Below are 14,443 nucleotides of genomic sequence, written 5' to 3' on the forward strand. Positions count from 1 at the left end.
TCTGCACATAGTTAAGTAAGATTTTACTAGAAATTATAAAATAGAAATGATATCGATAAACTGAGTTGATAATGTGAAGGAAATATTTGCTTGAAGAGAGTGAAAGTAGTTACACCTTAAAAGAACAGACAAATTAATGGAAATACATTACACAGTACATGAAAGTTAGAAAAAAGTGTGTTAACATGGTTCTTTGGAAAAGACCAAACTTAGCCATAAATAATAGATTTTGTTCTTCACATATCTTTTAATGCTTGGTAACATCAGTATCATACAGTAACATCTTATAAAGGAGAAAATAAGACCTGGCTGGGGAGGAAACAAGAGAATGCATTCCAAGCCAAGGATTTAATGCATAAATTAACAAACAAACAAACAACAAACCAATAAATAAATCAGATTCTTTTTCAAACCGTTAAAATATTTTCATGAAGATTCATTCAACTATTCTTTTTATATGTATAGTTTAAAAACTGAGCAGAGGGCAACACCATAGCTTGAACAGTCTGGTCTGTATTTGGAGCAGTGGGGACTGGAGACGTGGGAGGGGTAACTAAATGTGGGGCTTTGATGTGCTTTGCACTGCACGTTCATTCAAAACACATGTAGGGGGTGGGGTAGATGGGGGGCGGTGAGGAGTGGGGGTGGGACGTGCCCGGCACATGCACCTGTTTACAGTAGACAGGCAGCTCAGACAGGTGAAATCAAGTCCAGTGGGTGTAGCTTCACAGAAGGGGCTCCCGGCAAAGGACAATCTCAAGCTCTGAGCGGTACAGTTTACCCCCATCTGACAAGGCCATGATGCTCCTCTTATAGCCGGTTAGGTCCTTGGTGTCCACCTCCTAAGATCAAGTAGGGAAGCATAGCATAACGGTTACAAAAACCATGATCAATTACAAGTCATAACCTATTGGCTACGGGCGATGTCCTCTTACCGAGCTCTTCTCATAGAGGTCCCTCAAGAGTGCTTCCAGCTCCTGCTCATCGATGTAGCCATTTCCATCCTTACAACCGCAGAGAGAGTACATTGAGTTACTCATGAATGCCATGTGCACAAGGAGCCAATTGTCATTGCACGGGGGACTGCAATGACCAAAGAAAATCTCCTTTTTGATTGTTAATTCTTGAGACTCATTCATAAGACAGCTTCATGATCGAATTGTGGGTGATGTTGGAGGTCAGCCCAGCTGCTTTGCAAGCAGTCCAACTTTGTCTACATCAAAGTTGCATTAGTGTTTGGTCAACCTGCACTGCCTCTCTCTTGCCATTAATTATTATTTTTCCTTTATGCGTGCCTCCATAATGATGCCTTGGAACTGCCTGTGGTTCAGATGTAGCTGGGGGAATTGGAACAATGATACAGGACACGCACCACAGCATTAATGCATTATAGTATTTAGTGTTTGACGCACCTTGTGCATACTCAGCCTATGTTTTATTCATGATTAGGCATTTGCTGCAGTCATCATAGCCAGCTTGTTCTAAGCAACTACATGCCAGGGGAGGCATTTTTGGCAGTAATATTTTTAATACTAAAGGTTAAAAAGGCCAAGAGTTTTCTACTGCTGTTTTATGTGCTAGTGCTGAACAGAGGTCTCATCCATTTGCCCAAATGAATACAACAGAAATATAGCTAAGCTGTGGATGCCCATTGAAACAGCAAAAAAAAAAAAAAAAAAAAAGTAAACTATTTTTTAAAATAGCATGTAATATGTTTTAGAGGAAAAAACAATAAAGGACACTGTAGCTACATACATTGTGTGATAGGACACAGATGAATGAATGGATTTTGTAGATGTTTACATTGAGAAGGGTAAATTCTGTTGGTCTCCCACCACCTTGTAATTTGCATTTGCAATCGTGACACCCAAAAGCCTTTGTCAGGCAAATGATATCTTGAGTATGCTTAAGCCTAAAAGTACAGGTGCACTGCTTGCAGTCATTTACCTGCTGAGGTGAGTGATAACACTTTCCATTTGCATGCAAAATGGATTTACAAGAGTGAGTGGACACCAGACATAAACAGAGATGAGAGACCTCCCTTAGTTTTGTCCACTGTACTGAATCATGTTGTTGACGGCAGGCAACATTCCTGCATTCATATTCATGAAGAATTGAGCCTTACCTTGTCATAATATGTGAAGATGGCATTGAACTGCTCAGCAGTCAGTTTTACACCCTGCAATACAAAAGTTTCCAGCTCTGTTCTTTAGAGAAGTCTTTGGTGTATTCATGCAACTTTGCTTTTAACCTTTAACTTATAAAGTTATGTTCTTACCTGGAATTTCAATAAGAAATTTTCCTGGACCGGTAGAAGCCTTAAAAAGAAAAGCAATTAAGTAACCATTAGAAAATGGGTTTGTAAAGTGAGAGGAATTCTGCTAATCAACTAGAGCATTCGTAAAAGGAAATGCTCACCTTGCCATCTCAGAGAGACCTAATTTCCCATCCCCATTCAGGTCAAACATCTTAAGCTTAGAGAGAGAGAGAGAGAGAGAGAGAGAGAGAGAGAGAGAGAGAGAGAGAGAGAGAGAGAGAGAGAGAGAGAGAGAGAGAGAGAGAGAGAGAGAGAGAGAGAGAGAGAGAGAGAGAGAAATTTGTCAGGACCTGTAAACATTAAATGAGTGATACGGGGAACACATGTAAGTGCACCTTGAGTGGGAATAGGTTAGTGTGAGCCCAAACAATCCAATTTTTACAGAATAGAAGCACCAGGGATCCATCTGGATGTGTTTTTTAAGACCAGCTGGACTAGTGAAGGAACACTGTAAGTCTTAATTCAACATTAGTGATTTTTCACTGTGGACATTGTCACAAGTGTGGTGGCTAATGGCTTTCCAATGCCTTTTAACTCTATATTAAATTTCATTTATATTTCAAACAAAAACATAATTGGTGTGCAGTTCAGTGTTTACTCTCCTTTTGCAGAAACAATGTATTCACTTTGAAAAACTCAAAAAACCTAATATAAGTATATTTCATAAATAAAATGTAAAAAAAAAACCATTTTATCATATGGGCTACAAGACACATTCTTGATTACTACATTTCATAAGATACATTTCTATCTGACAGTGGAGCAAAACAAAACTGCTTGCTGGTATGGCTGTGGGGACTCGGAGCTGTGCATGTGCCTATGTGCACATTCTGGTTATATCCGTAATGTAATTCTATTAGCAAAATGACAGTATATGTGACCAATGAAATTTATGATGTTTTTTACAAGGGCTGGCTTATTGTAGCCTTCTAAAGAAGTGATTAGTGATCTGTAATATAGGAGGGGTACCTGCTTTATTTACTGCGCCACACTTGTCAAAGTAAATACCTTGTATTTCTTGGTGTTAACACAGTCTCATACCTCACCTACCGGCCAATCGCAGAAAGTCTGTGCTCGAAATGCTAATCAGTTAGGATGTTGGGGACTGTGTGAAAACACCAAAGGGGGAAAAATGACTTTAGTTCTCAGTGGTCAGCACATCTTTTCCTTTCAAAGAATTGGAAAAGTGAACTTCATGCCTTCTGTACACTATGCCAGATTTAAATACTTCAAGCAGGTGATTAATTCATTAATGTTACAGATTTCTAGATCAAATTGGTCAGCTCCGTTAGTGAGCTAGATAGGTTATGGTTTTAATTTTATGTGTTATAGTGTCATATCCCCACCCCTTGAATGTCCTCCTTCTGGGGATGTGATGCCCTTTGTTTAGGGGCAGTTAAAGCGGCCACCATAGTTGAATGCCACCTGGCATTTCCCTTGAATTGATCCACAAAGATATACTTCCCACTTGCAACATGAGCTCTGCTTTGATGATAGTTAATATTGTGAAACGTGCAGAATATTATAAACATGTTGAAGTTTGGCAATGACATTCCTGGCTTTAGATACTTACAATTGTCTGTGTGTATTCTTGCAGTTTCTGGTCATCATAGTGTCTGTTAGCCTTTATCAGAAGGTCTGAGAGAAAGCCCTATAGAAGAAAGGACAGATCAAGATCATAAGACATCAGCCAGTATAAGAAACAAGTGTGTATATGTCTTAGGAAGTGTATGGTCCACTAGCAAACCACTTACAACCATTTATTTAATGTTTGGTGGCCTGTTACACGTTTGCAATTTATCTCCTTTGAAAATGTAGTTTCTTTGTGTGATTATTTGTATGCTGAGAGTTGATGCAGAGATTTGAATCTTCCCTTTGGGTGGCACTAACCAATGCTAGAATAATTTGCATGCCTTCTATTTGCCTCCTCAGTCATGGAAGTACAGTGTCACATTGATCTGGGACAGGCTGGAGCACAGTACCCCAGCTACAAAATCGCACAACGTGTGTGATTCTGTGATTTTTGTAAATTGTACACAGTAGCTTTTGTTTAATGACATAAAGTGCATGATAGGGCATAGTATCTTAGCACCATCTAGAGGTAGTCATAGTTTCTGCCGGGACTACGCAGTGGTCTTAGGAATATCGGTGCTGGCCTATAGCTTACCTTCAGTTCATTTGCTTCAATGTAGCCACTGCGGTCTGTATCATACCTTCGCCAGGCCTTCAGACAGACATAAACAAAATAAGTCAAGGTACTATAAAGTTCTTAAAGTTATACGAAAACAAAAACAGATTACCAACACTTGTCATACTTTATTATGTATAAATTATTTTAACTTTATATTTAAACTTTATTAAATTTACTGGTATATTTAAATGATTTAAAACTCTATATTAGGGAACTTTCAATGATCACAGTCTCCATTAACATGACACCAAAAAATGTTTTAAAAATGTCACAGGTTCATTGAAACCAGTTCATTGAAGTCTCAGCATTGAAATTTATTTAAAAAAAAAAGAATAATCTAGTCTTATTACAGAAATTTGAAGTGAGAACATTATGACATAGAATCCGTTCACTCAGATCACCAGTAATCATACATGCAGTAGGTAGAAAGTAATTTTTTCATCCCTGCATTCACATCCCTGCACAGTGTCTGCTCCCCCAGTCATGAACCATATGTAAGTCTGTAGGTGTTTAACACTGCGTTGTGTTAACACTGCGTTGTGTTAACACTGTGTTGGTAGTCGTGACTGCACAAGTCAATCCTGTTTTGTCAATTACTATAAATGTCAAATTCTGTACTGTTCTGTCAAGTTCCACTGGTGATTAAAGTAACATTCCATAAGGAAACAGGGTCTACACATGATAGTTTTTCCACATTGTCACTCAGCCTTTGTCTCCTTCCAAAATGTATTCACAAAGCCCAGAGGGGGAGTGGGTGGTAGTTGTAATTGTCGGGTTTTAGCGTCCATGTCCATTTTCTATTCAGCTCAGCTGTGCATTGGCAACAAGAACTGCAAAATGCAGTGTAATTGGTGTTTTAATCTAGCTGCTGTCCATGCTTCCAGCAAGGGTTCCTATCAAAGATAGATGCTCTCCCTTCTCAGGTCTGCAGAAAATAACAGCAGCCCCATCTATAATGTATTACTCTGAAAATGGAAGTGTGTACTTCCTAAAAGTTCCCCCTTCCACCCTTATGCCACTCCTTTCCCAGCTTCATATAATGTAATGATAACAAAGTCAGTCCATACTTTTGATCCAAGTCAAAGTATGAAAAAATATCAATTTGAATTTATTTCGTGTAACTGTACTTTTCTCCATGACATGAAGGGGCTGAGTAACGGAATATTAGAGACAGGAGTGATGAAAATAGCCCATCGGTTAAGTGGACTGCATCCCCATCTAATTACCACTTGCTTTGACTTGAATTTAGACAGGTCGGAGAAATTTCCTTGCTCTAATATGATTAGGGTAATGAAAAGAGAAGGGTTCCTAGAAGGGCCCTTCTCTATTGTGGACATAAATGGTTATTTTACTGTCAGGCAGGGCCTCTCATCCTTCTGTAAACCAATCTGACCCCAATCAGTATTCTATATCACATTTAGGTTGATCTTGGTAAAGCACTTGATAAGCACAGAGGAGATAATTGTGGCGTTATATTGGCCACTGAAGACCTCATGCATGCAGTAGAGCTGTACACTGTTAAAGTGTTTTTAGGACTATAGCCTCTGAAAAAGAGAAGCAATTACTTATACATTACATTTAGTGTGATTTACATTTTTTTACAGGACAATCTCCTTGCAGTCGTTAGGATATTAATATTAGTTTTTTGAATGCTTCATCTGGAAACATATTCAGTTTTTACCCATTGAGCTATTTAAAGTCATGATTAACATTTTATAATGAATCATCTGGATCCAATTCCAACTCTCTTAATTAACTCTATGACATATTTATAAGAGATCCTCAGTGTGCTTATGTGCACTGTAGAGACTTGTAGAATTCTACCCTAAAACCATTTGTTCAGTCTCTGTAATCCTAGTTTGAAGAAAACCTGTTTTTTGTTTTGACCTTTTTACACTGGACAAATACATTATCCAAAGAGTGTGAATAATATGTAATAAGCCTTATTTGGCAGTTAATTACAAAAACAGGAAAAAAAGCATACTGAGCTGTTTAAATTGCCAATATATATAACTACACTCTTGAGTGGTGTGCTGCTACCATATGAAGACCTGTTGATGCATGCTATGTCTGTGGTGCAATAGTTCATACATAGTGGTACTTCAACTGTCACCACTGATTCAGATAGACCCCACTGTGTAGGTCTGCTATATAAAGGAATTAACCTAATTGCTTACCGCCATGAACTCAGAGCTGGAGCTTACAAACTGCCTGAAGCAGAGCAGGAAATTCTCTTCCGTTGGTAGGATCTGGGCCAGCTTGGAAGGGAAAGGGATACACAAGCAGAGAGATGAGGAGAGAGAGAGAGAGAGAGAGAGAGAGAGAGAGAGAGAGAGAGAGAGAGGTGAAAGGAAAGAGGAAGATATTTTTTCATATGGTGCTGTGAGTAAATGACAACTTGGGAAGATTAAAGCGGTGATGCACATCCCTCTGTTATTTTCGAGCATATAAAACTGAGAGATTGAATCTGAAAATCTATCATCTTAAAGGTCATTGGCAGTCTGACCTTGGCAAGTGAATCAGTGATTCTATATCTGGAACTGTGCAATTTCTTACCTCTGACATCTCAATCCTACCATCTTTGTTCTTGTCGAATTTCTGCATAAACTCTTTCATCTTCTCTCTGAAAGATGCATTTGTGGGGTCCTGAAACACACCAGCATACCGAGATGACTGTGCTTCAGTGCTAGCTATTAACTAGCAACTATCACTTTCATTTGAAATTCATTTGTCCGGGTAATGTTTTCATGGTGCTAACATTGTCGATACAATATCTTACATAATGCTGCTATGTAAAGAAGGTCATGTCAGTTTGTGGGTGCTTTAGAGAAGATACATAGGCTCGTTACCGAATTTATGAGCCTGTAGGATAAACATATTTGACATCATTTCTGAGACTCCTGACTTTCACTGTTTGACAGGCAGGACAATGAATGCTCTTTCTGCCTTTCCCTTGCTAAGACTTCATATACATTCCATCTATGGAGTTCGGGGCTGTCATCATTTCATAGGTTTGGATAAAATGGCCATATTTGTGAGGACTTGAAGCTTGACTCTATTAAAAAGCATTTTTTTTGGAGAAATTCACTATCTCCTGAATGTCTATAGAGTTATTAGTGCAGTTTGGCATCAAAATGTATTCATTGTCTGCTCCATACAATTCTGAAGTTAGTTGTGTTCCTCTCTGTTTACTTACCACGCCTGCGCCTCGTCGTGCTGTCTCCAGTTCTCTAAAGAAGTTTTCAAGCTCTTTGCCCTCGATGTAGCCATTCCCTGTAATATGAGATCTGTATTATACTAACATTTGAAATCTGAATTATATAAAGCCAGTGCTGGTATTTCTCAGTGCAGTGTTCTGTTTTCCATGCTCGGACAGAGACTATGAACGCTGTCTGACAGTGGAAAACTGACATAAAGTAATTCATTTGGCTGGATGGCAAGCTTTCTATAAAGCTGGTTGACTTTCAGTATTGGTGTGCTGGCTGGCACCCAAATCAGGGTAAGTACAGGGCTTAATTAAAAACTCTTGATGGCTGTCCTCCCAATCGTGCTTTGAGTATCTCTTTTTTTCCCACTTTGGCTCTAATTATGGAACCTTCTGTGGTTGCCATTTAAGTTTAATTTATTTGAAAGGACTAAAAGGAAATTCCAACCCAATTTCCAACCAATTATATATATATGGGATAATATTATCTGTAGACAATTTCCCATATGAGGAAAGTGGCCTTTGAGCAAAGGAAATGTGTGCATTTCTAGATTAAGATGAAGGAGTATTATTTGCAGTACATTTGAACCGTCTATCTTTAATCTCTAGAGACTTTAAATTATTTTTTTCTGCAGACAACAGTGGCATTTATAGACAGCTAAAAATTGAGCACGCAAGGGGAAACAGTCTCTCTCTGATATTTACAATAACCACAAAGTAATAATACAGTGTGGCGCAGACATATGCCAACATGCTTATTGTGCAAAACATGATAAAGAGTCATCTAAACTGCCACAGTGCTGGCAATGCCCTGTGACTTTCATTATCTCAACAACTGCACATTGATTATGCATTGAGTTCTGACTCAGATCCGCGCAATAGAGTACTTAATTGGTTTATTCTGATGAATTGTGGGGTCATGCACTTTAATTACATTCTATCCAAATACCTTGGCATATGCAGGAAGAAACCAATTGCTGTTTTGTTTTTTTCTCTATTGATATATGAAATGTTAATCCTTTGCATTACATTTAATTTGCAATTAAAACAGTTAATTGTGCCTGATTCATTTTTATTACAATAAGATGCATTATCTACTGCAGAGAAATTCATAAAATACACTTTTTAAGATTCCAAAAGGGGTGTATGGTTTACCATAACACCAGTGGTTTCAAATTGCTTGGTCATTATTGAAAAACAAAATCAGGTATTCAAATGATTTAGGCACAATCATTATCTTTGTACTTTCAGCAATGTTTGAAAATTTTAATACTTTGGTTAGGAAATACTAAAACCATCCTCTCAAATTATGAAGTAATATATTGAGAATTGGGACTTTCTTATTTGCTTTCAACAGTTTACCATTTTAAGAGATCAATTAGACTTTTTTTCTTTTTTTTTTTTGAGTGTACAGCTGTTTTTATTCTGTCATCTGAGGCTGCCACCACTGCAGCATCCACATGAGCATGACCAGACATATTAGGGCTCATATGTTGCTCTTTCCATTTTGGATCATTCATGCCATCCAGTTGTGTTATCCAAGTAAAGCCCACATCAGATATTGGTAGCACTGGATCTAGAATGTGTGAAGGCTGTGATTGGGTCCCTTTTATTCCAATTAAATGGATCCATTTCTACTGCAAAACTCCCTTTTGTAATAATTCATATTAAATCAAATGCTTTTGGAAATGTTCAGTAGTCGACAATAAATAGCAATCATTTCCAATTATTTGCACCACAAGTGCAACTGCATTTTTATATAAGGCCAAGTGAATGCACTTACTACAGACGTCTCCCACCCAGAGCCATAGGTGGATTAATTGCTCAGGATATTCAGTATCTTAGAGGAATCTGAAATCTCTAGTAATGTCATAGGTCTTTTAATGTGTTAGTGAACGAGATGACTTGAGAACACGTTGATATTTTATAGATTATTTGTTAATTGCCATGCAGAACATTAGTTTAACCAGATTGTAGCTATAGAGCCAATTCTTATATCTAGGCCCCATGGATTCAAATTTAAAGTACGGTTGTACAATTCACTAGTTATAAACGAGTGAATTCCACCACGTGATGGTCGAAGAATTCGAGAACGAGATTCTTATATATGATGCATGATACTGTGATTTAAATGGCTTCTTTGCCAGTTAGCTTTTTACTTGTTTAAGAGTTATTCTAGATGAAATGTTTTTAGTTTCTTTCCACACTCATTCAATGATACCCCCCCTCCATACCGCAAACTTCGCTCAACGAGGATTTTTTTTATTGTGTAATAATGTAAACATTTTTCTATTAAAAAGTCTTATTTTATAGATAAATATGTATATCTACATATTAGGGACCAGCGGACTTTAAAGTGTGCTACGCCCAACCCTTCCATCGTGCGAAGCCCATTGTGGTCACCAACACGCATTATGGTACAGATTTGCGCATCCTGGTCCCTGTACAGTGCTAGTGAAATGAACTCGTCTACACAGTAGAACATATTACATAGACATTGATTTTATACGTCAAGCTATTCGCATTAGTTTTGCGTATAATCGCTAAAGCAATTCTGTGCCCATTTAGCGCACCATACCACATGGTGGTACCTCTGCGGTGCAGAACAATAGTCAGTTCAGTTGTGACTCCGTTTTTGGATTGGAACAATGTGTCACGGCTTCAAGTGCGTGCATGTATCAACACAACCCATACAACCCATAGCTTTCCTATCTGAGCAAAAGTACACCGGTAAATGAGTTCTTTAATTGCACCTACTTTTCAATTAGTTTACTGATACCTGAAAAAAACAACAACTCATTTTTCATGATGAATAGCACTTCAGTAATTATATATATATATATATATATATATATATATATATATATATATATATATATATATATATATATATATATATATATATATATAATTAAAATACCATTATAAATACCATTATATTTTGTCTGTATCTAATATATACTATAATCGAATTTATGTCTGCCTGTATTTAATCTATACTATATATCATTATATCATATATTTTGCAGGTTAAAATTAGAAAGCCTGAATTATAGTTTTGTTGTGTTACCACAGCACATCCTGCTAAATGGGACTGGGTATCTTGAAAACAAACGTAAATAAATTCCCCAAAACAAGAAGTTTAAAAGCAAACTCTAACTGTAGCCTATGAACTCTGAGGTCAAGTGACAAAAACGAGATCCAACTGTGCCAGTACGTCTGTGTTCGAGGTAAGAATATAACATCTTATCCGTTATGACATTTTCTTTTCTTGCATTGCACTGAAAAACATTTCTCCTCAAAAGTTCTCTTGGAATATTATTTTGCTCATCTATTGTGAAATCTCAAAACCCTAAACGTTTTCTCTTTTTTAGTATCCTTGCAAGCATCTTAGTTAGTCAAAGGTGGCGCGCGTAATCATGTACAATTCCTTTGAATAACTTTGCTCCTCACTCACCATCGGTATCAAAATGTTTCCAGATTTCGAGGAACTGGGATGCCGTCAGTTCCGCCAAGTGAAGATAAGGAGGTTGTTGCGCTTTGTTTGCCATAGTTTTCGTTTATTTCTCTCCTTGTGCGCAAGAAAATCCCCGGCGAACGTCTACTTGTCAAGACACCGATTCTCACTGTTCCTCCGTGCGCTGCTGGAGCTTTTAAATAAGCGCAAAGACTGCAATTCCCCAACGGGCATGCGGGTGGCGCAGTAGCCCCATTACCGTCAGGCTCCACTCGCACGCATATGCTGATACGTAAGATGTGGTTGGCGACGTGAAAGCCTCCTCTCTTCGCACGTAAAGCGCTGCTCAGCGCACCGAGACCATCCGTAGAACTTCAGTTCGGTTAGGCGTTGTTCGTTGTTAGGCATTAGCTTTGGTCTCCCCAAGCCGAATATCTCTACATGCTCCTCAATTGTGTAAATAATACCTAAAGTTTAGACACAGTAACAAATGGCTTTATGGGAATAAAAATTAATCGCATTCTGTTGCATTTTTTTCTGCTACATTCATTTTGTATGTTATGGAAGTATTGAGCACGCTTTTACCATAGGCCTATGAACAAATTATGTGTGAACAATGTAAGCGTGACATTGCCATGGTTTCCCCTGTTTAAAAGGGAACTTGGGGGCAAGGGTGTGTGCGTGTGCGTGAGAGTGCATACTGTGGTGCTTGAAAGAGTCATTTGCCAATCCTAAATGTTCACATACTTTTGACACTCACAGATATGTAATATTGGCTCATTTCCCTCAGTCAATAAATGACGGAATCTAATATTTTATCTCATTTCTTTGGTTTGGTTCTCTATATCTACTTTTAGGACTTGTGTGACAATCTGATTTTTAGTTCAAATTTATGCAGAAATGTAGAAACTTCTAAAAGGTTCACAAACTTTCGAGCACTGCTGTATGTGTGTGAGAAAGTGGATTTTGTGTGTGTGTGTGTGTGTGTGTGAGAGAGAGAGAGAGAGAGAGAGAGAGAGAGAGAGAGAGAGAGAGAGAGAGAGAGAGAGAGAGAGAGAGAGAGAGATTTTGCATTTTTGCAAATAAATGATCACTTGAGCACCTCAGAGAGGTATTCACCATAGTGAGCGATCAGTGGCTTTGGTCTCTCGGAGCCTGAAGCATCATTGGCTAATTATCCCTTCACGTTCATCCATGCGGATTAGTACTATACCCAGAAAGAGCGCCTCAGTCATGGGAGTACGCCTTGTGAGAAATATCCTGATGCTCGCCTGCCGCAGGGACTGACAGCTTGGCAATAATGACAACGCACTTGCTCCTGAATGAACGACAGGAGACAGTGGATGTGAAGCTCCAGAAGCTTTAATGCCAATTTCAAGTGTTTTCCTGAACTGACTCTAGCAAAGCCAAATTAATTAGATCTCCACAAACTAATCACATTTCACATGTCCCCAGGAGTACTGTCTCTGGGGAGGCTCTGCTTCCATTTCAGTCTGTATTATGAGTATAGGCACATAGTGACAGATTTTGAACAGGGTCCAAGGTGATGACTGTTTGTGTTAGAGTCACTGTTTAATCAACATAGGGTTTGATTAACAATTTATGCCAGCACACTTTGGGGCTCTTGTTTAAGTTATATATTTGTATAATGAATAGTCTAAGCACTCATTGTTGGACACCAAATGTATGCTTTGATGTCAAGGATAAACATTAAAAAAAAAATCAGTGTTGTCTTGCCTTGTGATTTGCATTTGGCTTTTGGTGTAGGAACATGATGAACCAGCTTCTTTTGTGAGTATAGTACATTTGTCTGACCATAGCTATGCTGAGGACAAACTACTGAAGGCTGTTTGCAATGAGCTTATGTGCTGAACATCAGATGTGTTGGAAAAGGGAATACATAAAAATGAGAATCAGCCCCAGGGGCTCAGCAGTGCCACACAAACACTGGTGATACAGTGTTTGGGTTTGCCACATAGAACTCAGGTTTTAGTAATAGAGGGAAAAGCTGAAGGTGTAATTTACCATGTCTCACTGCTAGGACACAGCTCCTTCAGCTTAAGGGCACTGCTGATTGATGGGACTTATGATGAGGGAAAGCGGCATCATGGTCTTGGAAGGCCACAGCTAGGGCAGCCTGATTCCTAATTGGTCTTGGAAGGCCACAGCTAGGGCAGCCTGATTCCTAATTGGTGTTGAAATATGAATGATGTGGAGTGCACCCTCATCGTCTGCATCACCAGTGGAACTGAAATGGATGAGGATCGGTTTACATCAGCATGGTCTCACAATTACACATTCGCTCTTTTGACTGTACTTGTATGAAAGGCTACAAATGGTTAAGGTTACATGCAAAATCAGTTTGTATAAAATCCATCAAAAGTGGTCTTGCTCATAATACCTTCATATTCCATGTGAGATCAGGCCATTTATATATAAAAGGACATCACAGACAAGAACAAATTGTAAACATTTGTCAGTGAGAGAGACAGTGAGCGAGATAGAAAAAGACAAACATATAAACAGGGAAACTGTTTATCTGAGGATCTGAGGAGGAAGAAAGTGTTGTATGACTTGCAGATAATAATGCTCTGTTCTTCACTCCTCAAGTCAACAAACTCAAATTTTCTCCTGGAGTAATATCTGAGACTGCAGCAGTCTTTATACAAAGCACTAACTCTTTATAATCACCTACTGAATTGATATGACACTCCACCTATTACTTACACTGGATTTCCCCAGTAGGAGAAGTTTTCAGCACAGGCATTTGCACTCTGAACTGCCCAGAGGAGGACTTGAGAGAAGCATTTTGGTTGCGGTGCACTAGGGCCATTAGTGAATGGGTCAAGTACCATAGTCTTGGACCAGCCGCCTGCTGAATTATGCAGTAGAGCAAGGGTGGATGTAAGAGCAAGTGAGCCACTATTTCCAGCAAGGATGTTGGCATGTTCAAGAAAGTGACAGAGCTGTGTGCAAGCCTGTTATCGTCTGAAAAATCTCTTAAATTGGTTTGTTCTGTATTATTCAAAATGTCACCTGATTTGACCAGGGCAACATCTTCCACTGGAATCCATTTTCAGATTCTTTAGATTTTCAGACATTGGGTCTCTCACCAATCCCCCCGCCCAGTCACCTTTTTGTCTCTTTCTAATCACCACTGCACTGCAACCCTTAATGGATGAGACACTGATGGAGAGACCCTCTTTATCTTCCTGTTTGCATGAAGGAAGAAAAGTATAGGAGAAGCAAGAGAGCACCCAAGGGACACAGCAT

General features: G+C 38.7%; 1 protein-coding gene across 1 annotated transcript; it reads right to left on the bottom strand.

Annotated features, from left to right (window-relative positions):
- Positions 1-223: 223 nt before the first annotated feature.
- calb2a (calbindin 2a) lies at positions 224-11,346 on the bottom strand. The gene is made up of 11 exons (XM_027003996.2): positions 11,171-11,346; positions 7,705-7,781; positions 7,065-7,154; positions 6,686-6,766; positions 4,485-4,541; positions 3,891-3,968; positions 2,419-2,474; positions 2,279-2,318; positions 2,126-2,179; positions 936-1,004; positions 224-842 (listed from the first exon to the last, which is right to left on the bottom strand). Exons 1-11 carry the CDS (start codon positions 11,262-11,264, stop codon positions 726-728), a joined length of 813 nt encoding a protein of 270 aa, XP_026859797.1. The 5' UTR covers positions 11,265-11,346; the 3' UTR covers positions 224-725.
- Between the last annotated feature and the right edge of the window lie 3,097 nt (positions 11,347-14,443).

Source organism: Electrophorus electricus, chromosome 4 (genome assembly GCF_013358815.1).
Source record: "Electrophorus electricus isolate fEleEle1 chromosome 4, fEleEle1.pri, whole genome shotgun sequence".
NCBI classification, from domain to species: Eukaryota; Metazoa; Chordata; class Actinopteri; order Gymnotiformes; family Gymnotidae; genus Electrophorus; species Electrophorus electricus.